The sequence below is a fragment of the Humulus lupulus genome, chromosome 1 (assembly GCF_963169125.1).
Source record: "Humulus lupulus chromosome 1, drHumLupu1.1, whole genome shotgun sequence".
Classification (NCBI taxonomy): Eukaryota; Viridiplantae; Streptophyta; class Magnoliopsida; order Rosales; family Cannabaceae; genus Humulus; species Humulus lupulus.
The window spans coordinates 185929168-185932020 of NC_084793.1; the positions used below are offsets into that span (position 1 = coordinate 185929168).

Genomic DNA, 2853 nt, shown 5'->3' on the forward strand with positions numbered 1-2853 from the left:
ACCAAAGTTGGCTGATCCTTTGTGTTGGCTAGCTGATACCAAAGTTGAGGCACTTAAAAGCATTGGTTCTTATTTTACTTGGACAAACAACCAAGAAGGTTCAGCTAGGATTTACTCTAAGATTGATCATGTATTCATGAATGAGGATTAGCTTGATCTCTTTTCTCATTCTTTGGCTGTTTTTAGTTGGGAGGTAGTCTCGGATCACTGCTCCTGTGTTGTCACTAACATGCCTATGGAGAAAATGGGAGTCAAGCTTTTCATATTTTATAATTTTTGGATTGGCCACTCAGATTTCAAAGAAGTTGTTATGAGCAGTTGGAGGGCCCCTCTTAAAGCTACTGGACTGAGAGCTATTTACTTAAAGCTTATGAGGCTGAAGCACAGACTTAACAAATTTAACAGAGATGCTATTGGAGATATAGGTCTCAACTACCATTCGGCTAAGGAGGCATACCAGGAAGCTCAACTTCAAGCTCAATTTTATCCCCATGATCACAGATTGCAAGAGGTAGTTAAGGAGAGGGCTGCTGAGTTCACTTTACAGGAGCACATGTACCATAGCTTTCTTGCTCAGCGTAGTAAGAATACTTGGATTAGGAAGAGGGATATGAACACCTCTTATTTCCATGCCTGTTTGAAAAAACGAAGAGCAGATAACAGTATTGCTACTTATATTACTAAACAAGGAACTTTGATTGATGATTTTAAGGAGGTGGTAACTCACTTTGTTGACCATTTTAAGAGCTATTTAGGCAGCCCAAGTTCAGCTACTGGTATAATAGACTTGCATTGTATGGAGATGGGATCCAAGCTCTCCATAGAACAACAACTCCTTCTCTTAAAACCCTTTTCGAGCAAGGAAATCAAAGATGCATTTTTTGGAATTCGTAGCACTAAGTCCCCAGGATCAGATGGATTCGGCTCTGGCTTTTTCAAAGAGCTTTGGCAGGAAATTGGGAAAGATATCTGTTCAGCAATAGTTCAAGGTTTTACCACAGGTCAATTTCCTTCTAAACTTCATGAGACCACTATTTCCTTGGTACCTAAAGTCTCTAATCCAGCTCGGGCTATTGACTACAGACCTATTGCTTGTTGCTCCACGTTGTATAAATGTATGGCTAAATTGTAATGTTCTCGTATGGCATTAGTTCTTCCTGTCCTTATTCAGCCTAACCAGGGTGCGTTTGTTAGGGGCAGGTCAATTACTCATAACATAATGATTTTTCAGGACCCCATCAAGAATTATGGTAGGGCTGTAACTTCTCCTAGATGTGCCATTAAAATAGATCTTAGCAAAGCTTATGACACAGTTGACTGGCAGTTTCTTGAAGATCTTTTGAGGGCCTTTTGCTTCCCTATGAAATTTATTGGTTGGATAATGACATGTGTGAGAAACACATCTTACTCTTTACTTATGAATGGTAGAGTGCAAGGTAGCTTTAAGGGTAAAATGGGGCTGCATCAGGGTGATCCAATGTCTCCCCTTCTTTTTGTGCTCATTATTTAATATATGACCAGAAACCTTCAACTGGCTGCTCGGGCTTCTACATTTAGATATCACCCTATGTGTAAGAGCCTTAAGCTTCTTAATTTTTGTTTTCCAAATGACTTAATTCTATTTTGTAAGGGATCCCTCTCGGCAGTGAGCATTTTTAAGGAGGCCCTAGGGAAGTTCAGTGAGGTTACTGGTTTATCTATCAATACTAATAAGTCTCATATTTACTTTGGTGGAGTTAATGCAGCTGAGAGAAGGGTTATTGCACAGGAAATTCAGTTGCCTGAGGGGTCCTTTCCTCTTAGGTATCTTGGGGTCCCTATGAGACCAACTAAGTGGAAACATGAGGATTGTGAGATTATTGTTCATAAAATCAGGTTGAAACTATTATCTAGGACTTGTAGGCATCTGTCCTATGCAGGCCGCATGCTTCTTATACACTTTGTTCTGTTTGGCCTTAGAAATTATTGGATGAGTGTGTTTATTTTGCCTCAGAGTATTGTCAAGGAGGTCGAGAAATTATGCCGAATGTTTCTGTGGGGAGCTTCAGGGAATCGCAGTAAACTTCATCTGGCTTCTTGGCATCAGGTGTGCCTCCCTAAAGCTTATGGAGCGCTCGGGTTCAGGGATGGGGCTAACTGGAACAGAGCTATTTTAGCCAAGTACATTTAGACTGTTTCAGAAAAACAGGACCTCCTTTGGGTCAAATGGATCAAGGAAATCTATTTGAAGGGAGTTAATTTCTGGAATTATTCTCTAAAACTGGACAGCAGCTGGTATTGGAGGAATTCTGCCATTTAAGGAGTAAATTCAGTAAGAGAGAGGTCCTTGCTGCTTGGATTTCAGGGAAGTTTAAGCCTTCCAAATTATATAACAGTACCCTCAATCAACAGCTCGTGGAGTACAAGCATGCGGTCTGGTGTAAGACGATTCTCCCTAAGCACAGGTTTCTTCTTTGGCAGGTGGTCAATGCTCACCTCCTCACTAGAGACAATTTATCTAGAATCAATTTTCAGTTGAACAGCTTCTCTTGTCTAGTGTGTGAAGATCATAATGAAAGTCACACTCATCTCTTTTTTGAGTGCTGCCTTTCTAAGATGATACTTACCTTCATTTTCGCTTGGCTTGGGTTTCAAGCTTGGCCCAGTAATTACAATGACTGGGTGGTTTGGCTCAACAGTAGGCGGAGTGGTATCATGGAGTCTATTCAGAACTTGGTGTTAGTAACAGTGATCTATAGCATCTTGTGGAACATAAATAGATGTGTTTTTTATGGTTCTTCTTTGACAGCTAGAAGTATAGCAAAGGAAGTTATAAACTTAGTCAAGTATAGATTATACATTGTTAATAATAGG

The 2853-nt window shown here is 40.2% G+C and overlaps 1 protein-coding gene across 1 annotated transcript; it reads left to right on the top strand.

Annotated features, from left to right (window-relative positions):
• Positions 1-1141: 1141 nt before the first annotated feature.
• LOC133825462 (uncharacterized) lies at positions 1142-2170 on the top strand. Its single transcript, XM_062258396.1, has 2 exons — positions 1142-1495; positions 1631-2170. Exons 1-2 carry the CDS (start codon positions 1142-1144, stop codon positions 2168-2170), a joined length of 894 nt encoding a protein of 297 aa, XP_062114380.1.
• Positions 2171-2853: the final 683 nt, after the last annotated feature.